This window comes from Rhinolophus ferrumequinum, chromosome 20 (assembly GCF_004115265.2).
Source record: "Rhinolophus ferrumequinum isolate MPI-CBG mRhiFer1 chromosome 20, mRhiFer1_v1.p, whole genome shotgun sequence".
Taxonomy (NCBI): Eukaryota; Metazoa; Chordata; class Mammalia; order Chiroptera; family Rhinolophidae; genus Rhinolophus; species Rhinolophus ferrumequinum.
In genome coordinates, this window is record NC_046303.1 from 15,214,526 (window position 1) to 15,231,566 (window position 17,041).

Sequence of the window (17,041 nt, forward strand, 5' to 3'; positions counted from 1 at the left end):
CGAGGCTTATATTGAGATTGGTAATAATATTTATCTCGTCCTTATTATTAGACATTCAGCTCTAGATATTTTTCATGTTTCTCAGTTAAACCTGAAAATCCCACGATTCAAATACCATCATTATCACCCTCCCAGTTTTATAGATGAGAATATTGAGGCATAGGGAGGTGAGGTAACTGCAATAAATAGCTGAGCTGGGATTCAAACCCTTGGGGTCAAACTCCAGAGCCAGTGCCCTGAACCAGTTATTGTCTCCAGGCCAGTGAGTAATTTCCATTAGCAAAGCAAATTTGAATTGGGTATCTCCCACTTTCAGCCAAATTATGTAATATGTATTGTAGGTTTACAAAGTACAGTTGACCCTTGAACAACGCAGGGCACCAACACCCCCACCCTTGCACAGTCAAGAAGCAGCATGTAACTTTTGACTCCCCCCAAACTTGTTTCTCAGTATCCACAGGGGATTGGTTCAAGGACCCGAGAGTGCCAAATCAAGTCTCCTATATAAAATGGTGTAGATCAATGCATACAGTGGGCCCCCCACATCTGTGGACCCCCAACTGCAGGCCGAAAATAGTATAGGTATTTACTGGAAAAAAAGTGGTCCCATGAAGTTCAAACTGTTGTTCGGGAGTCAACTGTAGTAAACTAATCAAAGGAATCAAAGGAATATATCTCAGTCTAAGCATCTCCAAAGCCTTTAGTATCTTTCCCCTCAAGCTTCTCTTCCCTTTCTCACTTAAATGACATTTTCATCCATTCATGATGAAATGAAATCTTGGAGTCATTTTTGGAGTCTTTCTTCCTAACCTCCACACCACCTCATTGTATAACCCAAATCACTTCATTCTACAAATACATATTGGGCAGTTACTATGGACAAAACCCTGTCTTCAGACCAGTCCTTCTCTTTATTCCCACAGCTAATGACCTAATTCATGCAAATGGGCTTGACCTTCTTTAACCTTTCTGTGCCCTAGTTTCCTCACTTGTAAAATCAGGTCAATCATACCTATCCCAGAGGACTATTTTGAGGATTAAATAAGTTATGAAAAACACTTAGCACAGTAGTCAACAACTGGTAGGTATTTCTTCTAGGAACTAAACAATTCTTATGTGTGCTCATGCAGGTTTTTATTACGTTTGCTTTCTTAGCAAAAACAAGCTGTAATGGAGAAATAAAGACTCCAAATGAATAGGATTTCATACTTTTGTGTTTCTCCAGGTGACCTGATTGCCTGCAGAAATCTTTCAATGTAATATAAATTCTTACCACATACACACAAAATCCCACCCAAAACCCCAACAACCCTCAGTCCCCCCTCCTTAATTTTTCTATTAATTGATATGTTAATGGTCTTCATGGATCTGAACAGCACAGCATTCAGAAGAGGGATCAAGCTATAAAGCATTAACAAGATACATTGGCAGCTACTACAACTTCCTTGATTATACTAAATCAACTCCTGGCGCTTTAAGTTGTTCAGTGAAGATTCAAAGGTACAAACTCATTTATTCAACAAAAGATAAAAGGGTCTCTAAGTATTATACAGGTTACATGTGAACACACATACTATTCATATTCCACTTAACATTAGATGCTTACATTTTGCTTGAAACCCAATTTTCATATTGCTTTAATAAAACAAAAATGTGTATTGTAAAAATCAAATATAATGTAAGACAGCCATTCAGCATTACCCATTAAAGCACACACACAGAAATTTTGAAGTAAAATTAAGCACTACTTGTTAGCCTTACAGGGGAAGGTAACGAATACATGAGCCCAGCTACTAGGAGCCTGATGGGACAAAGCAAACCTGAGTTGTTCTTTGAGTAACAAATACAAAAGGAAAATATAATAATGATCAAGCTCAAACTCATTTCCTCACATTTTCCTTTCCAACATACATCTTCATTGCCTACATAAGGTTCAAGAACTTCAAAGGACAGGGAGACAATACTTTTAAATGTCTTAACAGTTGCCCTAAAGGACTACTTCCCCTGATTATCATACCTTTCCACCGCTGTCCCCGTATTTACTACACAAACACCCTGTGCAGTACTAGCAGGTCCTGTCAGTCACCAACAACTGGATTTCTGGTTTATAAACAAGGGACAGTCAAATGTTTTCAATTACAAAAGGAAAGCACAGGGAGGGGGAATAAAAAGTAGTGAGGGATCACAACATTAAAACTTCAGGTTTTAAAAGTAGCTTATTGATGATAAACTCCAAGTCAGTGCCCTCAATGGATTAAACTCAGGAATCTTGGCAAACCAGTATTTATCCAGGTATTTGAACAGGTTCCAGACCCTTTAGAAAAAAAAGAAAAGCTTCAGTTTTATCTGCTGGCCAATGTTTTTGTAGTGGTGTATGATTATTTTCTTTGATCCACAGGATTAGGGAAACTGCTACTTACACACCAGTCTTCTTCACAGATATGTATGTTCATATTGCAAAACAAAAATCAGAAGCCTTCATAACAGGACAGGAAATCTTGAAGACAAAGGCTGACAAGAGTTGACCACATAAAAATAAAAAAATTTGGTACAACTAAGATATCATAAATCATGTCAAAATACAAACAGTAAGAGAAAATATTTATAAGACAAAAAAACTTAAGTGTTAATATTCTTACTACGTAAGGAACTCCTTACTGAAAGTTTGGTTCCCAGACCCAATTCCAATGTCTTTGGAGACTCCCCACACCAACAAGCAACTCCTGGATGCCAGCAGGGTGTCTGAAAATTCAACTCAATTCTGGCATTATCTTCCCAGGATTAGAATCAGAGTCCATAGGTGAAGAGCTTAGGTTCCACAAGACCACAATACTGCCCCCCACCTCAGATGCTAGTCACAAGCGCAGGTTATTATTACCTGTGCTTCTGATCTGCTACAAACCGGATGTTCCAGCGACCCCTCCAACTCAGGATGCCAATCAAGTCCAGGTTGTTCCCTGTGTGGGCACAAATCAGAGGCCCCGTGACTCCCTCCTCCTTGGGCTCAATTTATTTGCTACACCAGTTCACAGAACTCAAGAAAAGCCATTTTACTCACTAGATTACCAATTTACTATAGAGGGTATTAAAGGATACATATCAACAGCCAGATGAAGAGATCCCCAGGGAGAGGTATGGAAGGAGCTTCTGTCCTTGTGGATCTTGGGGACACAGGAAAGTGTTCTGGTCCCCTAACTTGGAAGTTCTCTGAAAAAGGGCCTATGAGCTGATCTTTTTGGGGTTTTTGTGGAGGTTTCATTAGGTAGTCATGACTGACTAACACGTTGGCAATTGATTCAGTAAGCCCCTCTCGCCTCCCTAGAAATCAGGGGATGGGATTGAAAGTTCCAATCCTCCATAATGACACTGGTTGGCTCCTATTGGCAACCAGCCCCCATCCCTAGGTGCTTTCCAAAAGGCACCTCATCAACATAAAAGACCTGCTGCATCACTAAACATTCAGTAACTTCCAAAGGTTTTAGGAGCTAAGCCAGAAATGGTTAGCCCTAATATAAATCACCAGTATTACATCTACCAATTAAAAAAATTTATGAAACTGGCAATTTATAGATGAGGAAATGCAAAGTCATTTAGCATGAAAAGAATGCTCAACAAAAACATTGCAGACATGCAAATTAAAACAAGATGCCATTGAAAAGGCTAAAAATAAGATCAGTATTATCAATCTGAAGTACAAGTGAGGACGTGAGGCAATGGCTACTGATGGAAGAATAAATCAGTACAAGTTTGACTTCACTGACTCCACCTACATCTACTTAAGTGTCACTATACATTCTGTACAAGAATGTTCACTACATTAATCTTATACACAACCCAAGTATTCATACCAGCAATTGGTTAAGTTGGGGAAACTCCATGCAACAGCCTACTATGCCTAAAACATTTTTATTACTTAATACAAGGCACTGTTCTATGTGACTCACATGTATACATTTCTTTATAAAACCTATGACTTATCTATTTTACAGATGAGAAACTGAGGCAGAGGTGAACTTGTTGCGACTATGCTACACTGATAGAACTTGGAAGGGGCCAGATCCAAGGAATGTAGACGGCGTCTAGAAATAGAAAAAAGACAATGAAACAGATTTTGCCGTTAGAGCCTTGGGAAGGGACCATCTGTTACCTTGACTTTAGACCAGTGAGACCGACCTTAGGCTTCTGTCCTCCAGATCTGTTAATAAATTTGTGTTGTTTTAAGCAATTCAGTTTTTGGCAAGTTTTACAGTACCAAGAAATACAACATAATAAGGCATAATAAAATTGTTTCCAGAAATGCTCTTACTAAAGTTCAATGTAGGGGCATTAATATCTGATATGAACAGGTCTTATCATCTATGAACCCCGTTGACAGCAGTGCTTGGTCTAAAATAACCAGCTTAGCATAATTTCTTTTCATTTTTAAATTGAGGTATAATTGACATATAGACATTATGTTAGTTTCAGGTATACAACATAGTAATTCAGTGTTTGTATATATTGTAAAATGCCTTCCTTTACTGTGTGGATTTTGGAAATTAGCATAAATGTGCCCAGCACAGAAGGATTAGTCCTATCAGAATACCTGTTTTTCAGATGGCAGTTGTCACAAACTAGATTCTAAATAACAAAATACCACTTTAAAGGAGCAAATGCCTCTTAGGCATCACACAAAACTAATTTTTATCTCCCCCAAGAAAACATTTTTGTGGAAATACCTGTGTGTGGATGTTTACACTCCTACTGTAAAGGCAATCAGATAAAGAAAAAGTCTAATCACATAAAGGAATATAAAACTATTTATTGACCACTGTTTACCAGTATTTACAATAAAGTAAACAATATACAGCTGAATACCATTCTGATTACTACAGTTATTGTTTTTCCTGGCTTCTGCTGCACCAGTAATCCAAATACTTAGATTAAGCCTACAAGTAAGGAATGAGCTGGGATTAAGAAAAAACATGCAGGTCAAAAAGAGCTTGGATCATAAAAATTGGTTCACCCATTTATTCCAGCAGGTCCTAAACTGCCAAGTCTCTAACCTTCGTTCCATGAACGAAGTCTTACACATTCCATGAATACTGACCCTTTAGTCAATACAGCAAAAGGATTTCAACTTCTTGTAAAGGAGGAAGTCTTGCTCGCCTACTTAAAACACACCAGGATTTGCCTAGTTTTCTCATTTGGATGGGATGGTTGTTGGTAGTGATAAAATTTTCCTTTAAGGGATTTTGCAAATAAACTTGCGTTTATATGACTGTAGATATGAAGTCTGATATGGCTTCTTTTAAATCATCTAATTTTAACTGCTTACATTTCATTTGAATTGCCCAATTAGTTACAAATTATCTATGTAATTTCAAAGGTTAAAGCTTCAGGAAAAATTTCAATTTCACTTGAAGTGTTTCTAAGGTTGCTGTAAACGATGGCGTCCCAGAAACTTGGGCTCATCCATGGTCGTGAAATGCTTTTTATTGTAGTAAATGTTAAAAAAAGAAAGAAAACCATTTCTATGTATACACATCCCCAACCCCCTAAATAAACAAAAAACCCCAGAATGATCCTTAGGCATGTATGAGTTAAACACAAATTCTGACTGAGTAATGACAGTGGAGATTTCCCCCAACATTTAGAAAAGCTGTTATTTAACGCAGAGGAAAAAATATACCATGGCATCAAATGTTCTTTTCTGATAAACGAAGCAACTACAGAAAGCTTCTGTTCAAAGTAACCAGTGCTATAGATGCAAAACGACCCCCCCAACGAGTCCCCCAATACTACTTCAAAACAAACATATCAAACTTGATTTTCATTAGAATGTTATTTCTTCACGCTAATAAATCAAAAAAACCAAGACTGAGATTTTATATATATATATAAATATATATAAAAAGCAATGCAAATAATTATTGGGCTTCGTCTTCTGGACAAGAATGCCAAGTTAGTCTCTCTTCATAAAAAGCAATTACAATTTGAGGACACTTCATATTTGCCTCTTTTGCCAGCACCAAATCTGCCTCATCTGAATCTTTCCTGTTGTGAGAAAAAAAAAAAAACTCAGTTAAAAGTCTAAACACTTTTTTACAACTGAGAATCATTCATTCAAGAAATCGTAACTTAATCAAAGTTTATTTAAGTGCTTCAGGAGGGTTATACAGTACTTGTGCCGGTGTTACAATAAAAGTTCATTTTATTAAACAGGCTAGTTTGCCAATCTTTGCTTTGAAACATCATTAGCAAAAGAAACTAGAATCATCCTTTCAGCAGATTTTTAAAAAACATGCCCATCTATTTGTACTTTATAATTTAACAGCAATCACCCACACACTTACCATTTCATGAGAAACATTAATTCTCCACTGCTATCTGTGGCACCAATTATTCGTTCAGGATCAAGACCTCTGGCAAAGCCTCTTGGTTTATCAGCCTGTTCAAGAGAGGTTAAATGATTATTTACATAAATGTTTCTAATCATTTTTCCAAGCAGCAAATGAATAATATTAACTTCCAATTTGTTTTCATGATATACAGCTTTTAAATAAAAACCTTCCAATAGTGAAACAGAAATAATTAGAGCAGAGCCTGTATTTAGTACTAAAACACATCGTAATTTCCATTAACCTTCCAAGGAAGAAAAAAAAATCTGAATGTCTAAAGGTATTCTGAATTAAGAAAAGAGACAAACTAATCTCTTTATTTCTAGTAACTCTAATCAATTAATAATTATAAATCTTTGAACATTAACATTTCAAATCACTTCCAGTAATTAATCTAAATTACTCACATGTTTAAAGCACATGCAAAAATACAAATAGTAAAATAGTAAAAGCTTTAAAACTTAGACTAACCAGTATTATAATCAATTTGAATTACAGGAAATCTTACAAAACACTTAGTATAATCCAGTGATTTTCAAAATGTGGTCTGAGGACTCCTGGGAATCCCTGATACCTTTTGGGAGGATCTATCTGTAAGGTCCCCTCTCTTTATTCATATATGTGACTCTAGACTGCCTTCATATACCTCCACCAAACATAACACAGCAAATGAAATACAGAAGTAGAAGTGTCTTCTATTAAACCAGACATTGAAAAGATTTGCAAAACTGTAAAATGCCACTCTTCATACTTAAAAGTTAGGTTTTGTCATTCTTAACTGAATACAGAAATATTTTAGAAATTTGTTTTAATTTTTACTAGTTATTGATAGGTATAACTTATATACACAAATGTTCTTTGGAATCCTCAATAATATTCTAGACTCCAAAAAAGTTTAAAAATTGATTAGATGAACAAATCTTTTCTCCCTGTCAGATTTTTACACCGACGTCCCAGGTTCTAGAGTAAGGTTACCTGGGTTAGTTAGAATGATGGTTCTAATCTTTACTAGCTGTGTGGCTTTGGGTAAGTTGACCTCTTTGTGGTTCAGGTTACCTATAAAATAGGAATAATTATACTATGTCTCATAGACGTTTCATAGTATGTGAAATACAAATTATTATTTGGAACGCTTTGGCACAATGAAAAGGCTTACTTAATACAGGTTAACTAACTCTTGTTGACCATGTGGTTGACTTTTAAATTGTGTACAGTAGTCCCGTTATCTGCAGGGAATATATTCTAAGACCCCCACTGGATGCCTGAAACCGCATATAGTACTAAACTCTAAATACAGTTTTTCCCTATACATACATACATACACACCTAATAAAGTTTAATTTATAAATTAAGCACAGTAAGATTAAATAAGATACAATACACTGTAGTTAGATGAATGTGGTCTCTGTCTCTCTCAAAATACCTTATTGTACTGTCCTCACACCCTTCTTGTGATGCTATGAGCTGGTACAAAGCCCACCTGATGAGAGGAATGATGGAGGCCAGGTGTTGGTGTTGTAGCATTAGGCTACTAGTGACCTGCTGATAAGTCAGGAGGATCACCTGCTTCAGGTGAGCCTGGATCACTGAGCCAGGACCATGTTGGTGGTTGGGAAAATTTAGTATTTTCAGACCCCACTTGGGCACAGGTAACTGAAACCACGGATATGAGGGGACTACTGTACACTAATTCTTAACACTGTTACTTTCTTTGCTTTGGCTGCTAAAGAATTCAGAACCAAATTTGAAGCCAACCTGTTTCTCATCTGTAAAATGGGGATAACACCTATAATCTTAAGAAATGTCATGAAGATTTAATGAACTATCTGTAAAATACTTGCCATCTAGTTCAGATGATCAAATTTTATGTCCAAAGACATTATCAATAAATCTGTATTGTATGTTTGGTCCCCAAACCTAGATACTAATTCAGAACCAAACCCTTTTTCCAAATTGCCATGCTAGTCCAGTAAGCAGGGCAAGTATAATGTTTTGAAGTTAAGGGTAGAAGCAAGGAGTTATATTTTGCCCAAAGCCACAGACACTAGTGAAGCCACGACTGGATGAAAATATACATGCAGTGAATAAACCAACTGTCTCAATTCATGCCAATAAAACATAAAAAAATTATCAAAATTATATACTTCAAAATCAAAGTATTGTTTGGCAATACTTTGATAACACGAAGATCATATGCCAAAGTACTTTCTGGTGGGGTCAGTGCCATTCATGGTCTGCAATCAGGATGTGCAATGTGGATTGTTTTCATAGTACTGTAAGGGATTTCCATGATTTAAGGTTAGTGCTCTTTGTATTTAGGACTGTTAGACTTGGATCACTGGAAATTGTGTGATCAAGGGACCATATTCACCAATCTACCTAAAATAACACTACCACAACAATTTAAATGGTGTAAGCAGTTATTGCACATTTATACAATGCAGGCTAAAACCACACCTATCCTTTTTGTCTTATATATCAAGCATTAAAAGGAAAAGGCTTTTAAATGACATTTTAAAAGTATTTGAGTTTTTAAAAGTATACTAAAAATATTTTAAGTCAAGCCATCAACCTTTCACAAAAAGCCAGTTTGATGGGTAATATTTTATACTTACAGCATCTCTTTTCTTCTTTGATTTGCTGTCTTCAGACTCACTGTCAGATAAAGACTTTCTTTTTGTACCATCTTTTTCTTTACCAGCTTTTTGAGAATTAAGAAATGCTTCAATTAACTCTGGACAATCTAAATTTTCTTCAGGTTCCCAAGTATTATCAGCACTGTGTTCAGTTAAAAAAAAAGCTCAATTAAACATGGTTTATCACCATCACCCAGATCCATTTAATAAATCTTAAAAAAGTCCTCTGTACTCCAGATGCTAACCATTTCCTCCCTACCCCTCACATTCTTTTGAAACAATCTAGCTGATCATACTTCCCTTTTGTCTTCTTTCACAGCCCTACCTAAGAGGGCAATGTGCTATATCACCTCTTAAGTTAACTGAACCTGACTCTAGCAGAGTAATTAGAGCTAGTACTGTGTTTCCCCGAAAATAAGACCTAACCGGACCATCAGCTCTAATGCATCTTTTGGAGCAAAAATTAACATAAAACCGAGTACAATAAATATAACATAATATACCAGGTCTTATTTTAATAAAAGACTAGGACTTACATTTTTTTGCTCCAGAACATGCATTAGAGCTGATGGCCCAGCTAGGTTTTATTTTCGGGGAAACACGGTATTTTTCCAAATTGTGGAGACAAACCACTTCAGAACGTGTTTGGAAGGGCTTTTTAAAAATGGATTCCCAATTCCCATCCCAATTACTTTACCAGATTAACTAGAATATGCATAGGGATGGGGCCTCCAATACTGTTTTAAAATGTAATTCTGAGGCTTTTTCAAATGTGAGACATTTTTTTTCAATTTCTGCTGAGTGCTCAAATTGGGAAATGACATAAAGCAGAGGCCGGCAACCAACTAGTTGAATCTAGTCTTTTGTATGGCTGGCAAACTAATAATGTTTTTTACATTTTTAAATGGTTGGGAGAAAAATTTCAAAATGAAAATTATAAAATTCGAATTTCAGGGCCCATAAATAAAGTGTTATTAGAATATAGTCATGCTCATTTAACATATTGTCAATTGCTGCTTTGTACTACCTTTGCAGAGTTGAGTAGTCGTGACAGAGACCTATGAACCATAAAACCTAAAGTATTTATTTACTATATGATTCTTTAGGGAAAAAAATTTGCCAATCCCTGATGTAATAAGGCTGAGATGATCATTTCCATGTATTTCTTCAGAAGGGCAGGAAAGAAAATAAGTATCAATTACCAAATGTGAAAGATCATCCTTCATTAGTCATAGGCTTGCTAACTTTGTGTGCTCTGACCCAAAAAACCTTTACACAAGATAGAATGAAATTAATCATTCAAGAGATGCTGCAAAAGGTTACAACAGTCCTGGTTACAACTTGCTCTGTGAATATTCTGAGATTCCTAAATTAGAGGCTGAAGGAGAAGAAAAGAGCTGAAGTGGAGCCCCATTTCTGCAGTGTTGTTTCCATTAGAGCCTTCCACATTACCTGATACATTATACCGCACACAGCAGCTTCTCAATCATTAAGTTTGGGGAGAAAGAGGGAGAAAAGAAGTCAGTTTCCTGACGTTTTGATGGGCAGAACAAACAGCTTTTAGCGTCTCATGAGATAAAAAACAAACTATATGTAGATTATCACTTCTTTGGCCAACTGGTTAAATCTAATTTAAAAACAGTTTGAACTCATTTTTGCTTGGTTTAGCTATCTGTAGGAAATTTTTCTAGCATATATGAAATATATAGTTCATAAATTATGAACTTATAATATACCCTTAAGCTCAACTAAGGGTACTGGAAAGATAAAACAGGGAAACCTCAATCTTCCTGTCAAGTCAGAATTTCCAAATTGTAATGCAGGTGGCTTTAAAATATGACTGGTGGGGGGAAGCAGTAGATAACAGATATACGAAGCTTAATTATTTAACCATCATATTCCCCATCTCCACCATGCTCAGAAAATTTTTGTTGATCTCTACCTATCCCTCTTCAATAGTTGCCGCCCATGGAGCCTTGCTGTTTTTTGGAGCGTAGGGCAGAAGAATCTAAGCAGATTAGCACACAATATATGTAAGTATAAGAGTATAATTTCTGCAGGTAAGTTATTCACAAGACAGCTAACATTACAGAGTGGTGATGACAGCAATTAGTAACAAGGAACAGGAGGAAACAGGGAGCTTAAAAATTAAAAAGTGCCCAGACTCTACTTCTAAGACATTAGGATATAGTAAACTTGGTGAAAGACCCAGGTCGTAACGTGCACTTTAAGACCTACTTGTCTGTGTTATATAGCTTCCATGCTTTTTAGTGCCCTCTGTATGTAGGAAAACAATGTAGATGTTATTCTAATTAGTACAATATCTAACTACGTTCCAATGTATCATACAGTAAACTAGAGCCTCTCATTCTAAAATCTGACACTCCAACGTAATCAATTAGTCTCAACTCTGCTTGGTTGCAACTCTGTAGACTAAAGACTTGGTTCTTTTTGAAAAGATCTTAAACAAGCTACCGTGGGTTAAAGGTGTCTCTAAATTTAAAGAAACCTATGGGAAAACTGATAGAAGATCTCCGGCTAAAAACAAATCTTAAATACGACTTAAGTGCAGTTAAACATATAATAAAAGCACTGAGGATTCTTACTCTGTGAATCCCTTCCACTTCAGGAAATACTCCACCTTCCCATTCACCACACGTCGGTCCAGTACTTTTTCCACCACAAATTCTTCAGGCTCTGCCTCTTCAACTTTTTTACTTTTCCCATTCTGTTTCTTTCCCATCTTTTGCTAAAACAAAAGAGAATTAAGAAACATCTTTTTTTTTTATTTTTGAGTACATTTAAAGGCTAAATTGCTTGTATTATTGTTGCATTTGACACCTAAATTTTCACTTCATTTCAGGATAGATACCTTCTAAAAAGATAAGCCAACAGATAATCAATAAAAGAAAGGAATGCTTAAATCTGTTGATTTAGCTTAAATCCATCACTCACCACCCTTCACTGAAATAGTACAATCAAAAACACTATATGGAAATACTGATGTCTTATTTCTACTTAATGTATAAGACCAGTTTACCAGTGTTTTCACTTGTTTTAACAACATAGCCACAGACTAGGAAGTATTAGAGGATATACCGTTTCCCCGAAAATAAGACCTAGCCAGACAATCAGCTCTAATGCATCTTTTGGAGCAACAATTAATATAAGACCCAGTCTTATTTTACTATAAGACCGTGTATAATATAATACCAGATCTTGTATTAATTTTTGCTCCAAAAGACGCATTAGAGCTGATTGTCCGGCTAGGTCTTATTTTCGGGGAAAAACGGTAGAGAAAAGATTAAGTAGCAGTGACAGGTCTTACTAAGTGAATCTTAGACGTGTCAAAACTATAGCTCCCAAACACTAAGACCCACTTTGGCAATTCAAACACTAATGTTAAAAGCCACAATACAGAAAAATAGGTAACCGCCAATAATTGAAAAACATAGTTCAGAATCCTATATAGCAGGGCCAACCAGAGAGACCATGAATAGGTTATTTTTCCATAATTTCTGTTGATAACATTACTGACCACTTAGTACAAAGCTATAATGCTGTCATTTCAAGAGGCCAAAAATGCTACATCAGTTTAACTCTGTAGGAAAAAAAAAACAACCTTTCTTGGTTTCTCAAGAAGTCTAAACTGATAGCCAACAAAATTCACTTTAAAAAAGTTTTAGCTTTTTCAATTTTTTTTAAGTGTAACACCATTTGAGAGAAGCAGGACACCAAGCTCAACCTGCTATTTTCCAATAACACAAACAGATTTGTTACCAGAAGACTGAAAATGGATAAATTAAAACAACAAACAAACTGGTCAATTAGAAGAGACAAAGGTGGGAGGGAATCCCAAATGTTACGCTCATTTTATAATCATTTAAAACAGGTGCTATTAAATCTTAATTGCCTAGTCACTAAAGTCATCCCTCAATATAGTATGCAAGTAGAAAAATGTAACGGCAATTACAAAATATTGCAAAAGGACATTAAAACTATGTAGTCATTTAGAGGTACACACACATATAAGAACTGAAAATCCTCTGGAATTTAAAAAAACGCAAACATTTTATTTTGTTGGATACTATCTTTAAGTCAGGCCTTACAATTTTCATTAGTCAAGATACTTGGGTACTGCAACCAGTCCGAGAGCTTTCTGCTTCTCTACAGTACAGGAAGGTAAGAATAGTGGGAAGAGTGAATGAAGAAATACTGGTGTGGACAAGTGCTTACTGGATACTGATCCTAAATAATAAAACAAAATAGCTATGTCCATGAAAGTAAGAGATTAACAGAATAAAGAGGATGATAAAAACACAGAAAATGAAAAGGATAAACCCTGATAAAAAATTGGCATTAAAAAATGAAGTACTATGATGGTACTCACAAACTAGTTTCAAGCACTTTTTTTCTTTTTAAAGGAAAATTCACCCACTTTCCCCTTTAAGTTATAGCACACTTTATCTCATAACATTAATAACTTTAAAATGAAGATTAAAATACTTGTGTGCAAAAAGAATTTAATTTTAACAGAAGCACCTATTTACTTTCTGTATCTACATTCATTCTCAAAGCATTAAAAAGAGCATATTCCCTTCCCGTCCAATATTTGGGCACAGTTGATCAGAAAGCCAATTCAATTATGTACACTTTGGTTTACTGATTATGGAAATTCGAAGGACAGTTCAAACCTGAAGGGGCATAGAAGATGCTTTGTGCTTTTTCTATTGATGGTTTTGATGGGAATCATTTGTGCCATAGAGACTCACCAGCAAGGCTTTATATTTCATTTCGATGTTTCCCAGGATATTTCATTTAGATGTGCAATCTATTGATAGCACAAATTAAAAATCACCAAGTTGTCCTTTTTGGTGTGAAATACAAGGGGAGAATATACACAAACCAAAATCAAATGTTTTGCTTGATTTAGATGTTAACACTCACCTTCATATAATTGCAATTATTAACAACACAATGTGTTAGAAGTAAATACTGTGGGAACCATGCCTTTGAATTTCGTGATTTTTATATAAACACTCCAGTGACTTTTAAAAAACTTTTAACTTGATGTGGCTGAATATACGTATGTCTTTACACATTTACAGAACTTTCAATGAAGTCTAAGAATGCAAACTTTGGGTTTAAGAAACTAGAGAGAAAAAATGTTAACTGCTCAGAAGTTTCAATAGATCTACTCTCCTTCCTGGACATATGTGCAATTTTGTTCATTTTGTGTATCAAAAAAACACTGCAATGATTTAAATTTAAGGCCCTTTTGTATTTTTAGAATGAGCAAGTTTGAAATATGATAAAGTGACCAAAGTAATTTGATTCAGTGACTTTGCCCCATTTAAGTGTACAAGGTACATGCTCAATTAAATTGGCCAATACTGAAAATACTTTATTTCCCTAGAATTCAGTATGGTGAGGCAGATAATTATGCCAATCAACAAGGGCTTTGCTGCTTTGTCTATGCTTGCAACATATTTTTTATGTTATATAAATTTGTGCATTTTTACTTCAAGATATACTTGGTGACGCTCATACTGTGCTCTTCTTCCAACACTAGGTTCCTTTAATTGAATTAAGACACTATTAAGCCAAGCCAATAAGTATCTCAATGTAATGATTTCATTTTTGTCCCTAGTTTTCCCCATAACATTGAGGAGAGAATGGACTGCAGAATATATAAATGGATGTAAATTTCTCAATCACCGACATGCAAAGTTATAATTTTTGGGGAAAAAATTTGAGTTAGACCCTTACACATTTGAGGTTTTTGTTAACTTACCAATGTAGTTTTATTGGAGGCCATTTTTTATTGCAGACTTGAAGAGCTACTGCTAAAAAAATGCATGACAATTAAAAGAAAGTTTGCATGATACAAAAAGGTAACTAAAGTTTTGTTTGGATTCCAACCCCCACCTATGTAGCCCATATTATCAAACTTATACTGTACAAATCCAAGTAAGATTTGAGTTCCTACCTAAGTTATTAGTGATATATGCCTGAGAGTATATCAGTGTTCTAACCAAGTGGGCCTTGAAAACCTTACTAGGAACACTGGACTCTGAGACACCCTTACAGGGCAAAAATTAGTAGACAGGTATTCTTCCAGTCCACATCCCATTTCTACCATATTCAGCATTTCTTTAAAAATGGCCAAATATCTTGGTTCAAAATCAGACACAATTACTCCATGAAAATGGTAAACTACCGTGAATTTTTCCTCTAGACCTCTTAACAGTCTTAAGAATCGACTAGGTAATCCCAACTTGGTCTCTTCTTGGAAACCCTCCCTCTTTCCAGTCAGTACTTAAAAAACTAAAGGAAAAAACACAGCAAGATGCTTCAGTCCCATTTTGTGCCACTTTGAAAAACAAATCACCTCTTCTGTCCGTCCATCTGTTCCCGCTAGCCCCAGACCCCGCCCCCCACACGGGAGCTAAGGCCTCGTGGTCAGCGCATCCGCGGGGAGAAACAAAGGCCGCGGCGCGGGGGTTCAAGGGCACTGCGCCACGGGGCCCGCGCCTACTCCCGCCCCGCGGCGGCCACGTAACGGAGCGCCCGCCGCAGCCTCCGGACTGCGGGCCGCGCGCAGGCAGTCGGGCCACGCAGATGCGGGAAAATGCACAGCCCTCCCGGGAGGCCCCCGCCTCCAACCAGGCCGGGAGGGGGGAGAAGGGCCTCTCATCTAGATCGGGGATGGGGGAGGGGAGGAAATACGCTTTGTCTAGAAATAAGGCGGCTGTCGCCACAGCTCTTTACCCTGTCAAAGACAGTCTCATCTCCCCCAACAAACTACAGGCGCCGGGCCAACGCCAGGCCCGCGGCGGGGTCTTCGCTCGCCTGTTTCTTTCCCCCCAGCTCACGCCTCGGGGGTCGGGTGGGGAAGGGTGAGAGCGGGAAACGGGGTGGGGGAGGGTCTCTGTGGCGCATTTTAAGCACCACCTCCGAGTGAACGCTAGAGAGAAAGAAAAACACCGACTTCACCGCCTCGGAGGTGCTCCGGGTCTCGCGTCTGCAGCGTCTCCGGCCCTGCGCGCCTTCAGCTCGAGCCACATCCGAGGGGGAGGGGGGCCGGGAAGCTGCGCGCGGGGCCGCGGCCGCGGGAGTGGGGGGGTTGGCACCGCCCACGCCGGGCGGGCACGAGGGGCGGAGCGGGCGGGAGCGCGCCCGGCGTGGGGGAGGGGCTGGAGGTCGCGCTGTGCCCGCCGGGAGCCCGAGCACAGACCAGTGGGGAGGGGGGCGGCGATAGTGGCATTTACCTTTCGCCGGGTGGCGCTTGGTGGTCCCCGGAGGGGAGGGAGAGGAAAGGAGGGGCGAGGGTGGTGGCCAGAGTTTTATCGGCGGAGGCGTTTCACCTTCGCAGCAGCAGCGCTGGCGCCAAAACCAGGCTCCGCCTACTTCCTCGCTTTTCGGGGTGGGTGCCTCCAAACGATGCGAAGGGGTGAAGAAAAACATAGCTGGGGGACAATCGGGAACTAATGAGTGCCCATTTCGGCCCACCCTCTCTGAAAACCTCTCCTAAACCCGAGTGCTGGACACCAAAAAATGTTAGCCAGGGTTATGTTGATGGAGCGTCAAGTGTAATTTGTGGACTAGAAGTCGCTTTGCGTGTTCCCGGAAGGGGCCGAGTCAGGCCTCAGCGCAGGGGGAGGGGTAGGGGAGGAAAATCGCAGGGGGAGGCTACAAAGATTTTTATGGAGGGAGATTGCGAGGTGGGGGAGATTATCAAAATCAGTATTACAGGGAGCACTTCCCGGGTTGAGGAGGCTGGACCTCTTGGCTGTGGATTACGCTCCACCCGACATCGTTAATTTCAAATTGCGTGACCGTTTCTCACCTGCCCTGCGCTAAGGCAGGGGCTGGACCCAATTCCGAGAGAGGAAAATACGCAGGACTCGAGCCTTCCGCAATTCACAGATCACATTTACGCAAGTGACGTCAAGCACTACCGTTTGCCGTAAGGGAGGGAGGTGTACGTAATTGGCGTAAAAGGGGCCTAGAGCTTTCTCGCTA

The 17,041-nt window shown here is 38.3% G+C and overlaps 1 protein-coding gene across 5 annotated transcripts; it reads right to left on the bottom strand.

Annotated features, from left to right (window-relative positions):
- Positions 1 to 4,781: 4,781 nt before the first annotated feature.
- CBX3 (chromobox 3) lies at positions 4,782 to 16,423 on the bottom strand. 5 transcript variants are annotated; one of them, XM_033087984.1, is made up of 7 exons: positions 16,008 to 16,101; positions 14,811 to 14,859; positions 13,789 to 13,847; positions 11,623 to 11,765; positions 8,996 to 9,158; positions 6,336 to 6,430; positions 4,782 to 6,036 (listed from the first exon to the last, which is right to left on the bottom strand). In XM_033087984.1, the coding sequence occupies exons 3-7, from the start codon at positions 13,807 to 13,809 to the stop codon at positions 5,910 to 5,912; spliced, it is 549 nt and encodes a 182-aa protein (XP_032943875.1). In that variant the 5' UTR covers positions 13,810 to 13,847; positions 14,811 to 14,859; positions 16,008 to 16,101; the 3' UTR covers positions 4,782 to 5,909. The 5 variants fall into 5 exon arrangements, with proteins under 5 accessions (XP_032943875.1, XP_032943873.1, XP_032943874.1 ...); XM_033087982.1 differs by lacking the exons at positions 13,789 to 13,847; positions 16,008 to 16,101 and adding an exon at positions 16,288 to 16,423 and having other exon boundaries at positions 14,811 to 14,862; XM_033087983.1 differs by lacking the exons at positions 13,789 to 13,847; positions 16,008 to 16,101 and adding an exon at positions 16,288 to 16,391.
- Between the last annotated feature and the right edge of the window lie 618 nt (positions 16,424 to 17,041).

Bases quoted from the DNA above. Each gene is read 5' to 3' on its own strand.
- CBX3 (XM_033087982.1), bottom strand. From the start codon at position 14,834: ATGGCCTCCAATAAAACTACATTG. The intron at 9,159-11,622 runs GTAAGAATCCTC...AACTGAACACAG, and splicing joins AAGTGGAAGGGATTCACAGA to TGCTGATAATACTTGGGAAC. The intron at 6,037-6,335 runs GTAAGTGTGTGG...TTCTCACAACAG, and splicing joins TTAATGTTTCTCATGAAATG to GAAAGATTCAGATGAGGCAG.